This window comes from Penaeus monodon, chromosome 15 (genome assembly GCF_015228065.2).
Source record: "Penaeus monodon isolate SGIC_2016 chromosome 15, NSTDA_Pmon_1, whole genome shotgun sequence".
Taxonomy (NCBI): domain Eukaryota; kingdom Metazoa; phylum Arthropoda; class Malacostraca; order Decapoda; family Penaeidae; genus Penaeus; species Penaeus monodon.
The window spans coordinates 4,527,751-4,528,317 of NC_051400.1; the positions used below are offsets into that span (position 1 = coordinate 4,527,751).

The window sequence follows — 567 nt, forward strand, 5'->3', positions numbered from 1 at the left end:
GTTTGATGCACATATGAGGTGTCAATATTTGGGTAAGTATGTCCAAGAAATGGCACCAGTGATTTATTACAGGCTCAGCCAATTCCAACCGACTTGGTGGCTAAGCTTCTGGGCAACCGCGTTGCTGTGTCTCCGATTGTCACGGTGGAACCACGTAGACGCAAGTTCCACAAGCCCATCACCCTGACCATCCCAGTCCCACAAGCTTCCAGTAAGGGCATGATCAATCAGTACTCAGGCGAGGCACCCACCCTACGTCTTCTCTGCTCCATCACTGGTAAGTCCCCCTCCAGTCCATGTGTTCCACTTCTTTGTTGTGTAGTTGTGCAGGTTTCTCAGTCTGTATGTGCATAGGGACGGGTGAAGGAGGGATCTGATGCTCTAATAGGTTGTTTCTTGTGAGTTGTCCAGGAATGCTTGTCTCCTGTGTCATTAAATTTCCAAGATTTTAGTTTCTGATACTGTTCTTCTGGACCTCTCCCGTTGAGTAGTTGTAGGAAATTCACGAGTCTTTGTTATTAACTTTGTCTCATTAAGTATAAGAATACTGATATTAATATTTATGTG

At 45.3% G+C, this 567-nt stretch overlaps 1 protein-coding gene across 1 annotated transcript in view; it reads left to right on the plus strand.

The window, feature by feature from the left end:
- The window catches only part of LOC119581700 (ankyrin-2-like), a gene marked incomplete at its 5' end in the record, with an annotated part of 102,055 nt that overhangs the window by 31,281 nt on the left and 70,207 nt on the right, over positions 1-567 (plus strand). The window contains 1 exon segment of the mRNA XM_037929821.1: positions 73-277. Coding sequence (XP_037785749.1) covers positions 73-277 — 205 coding nt within the window.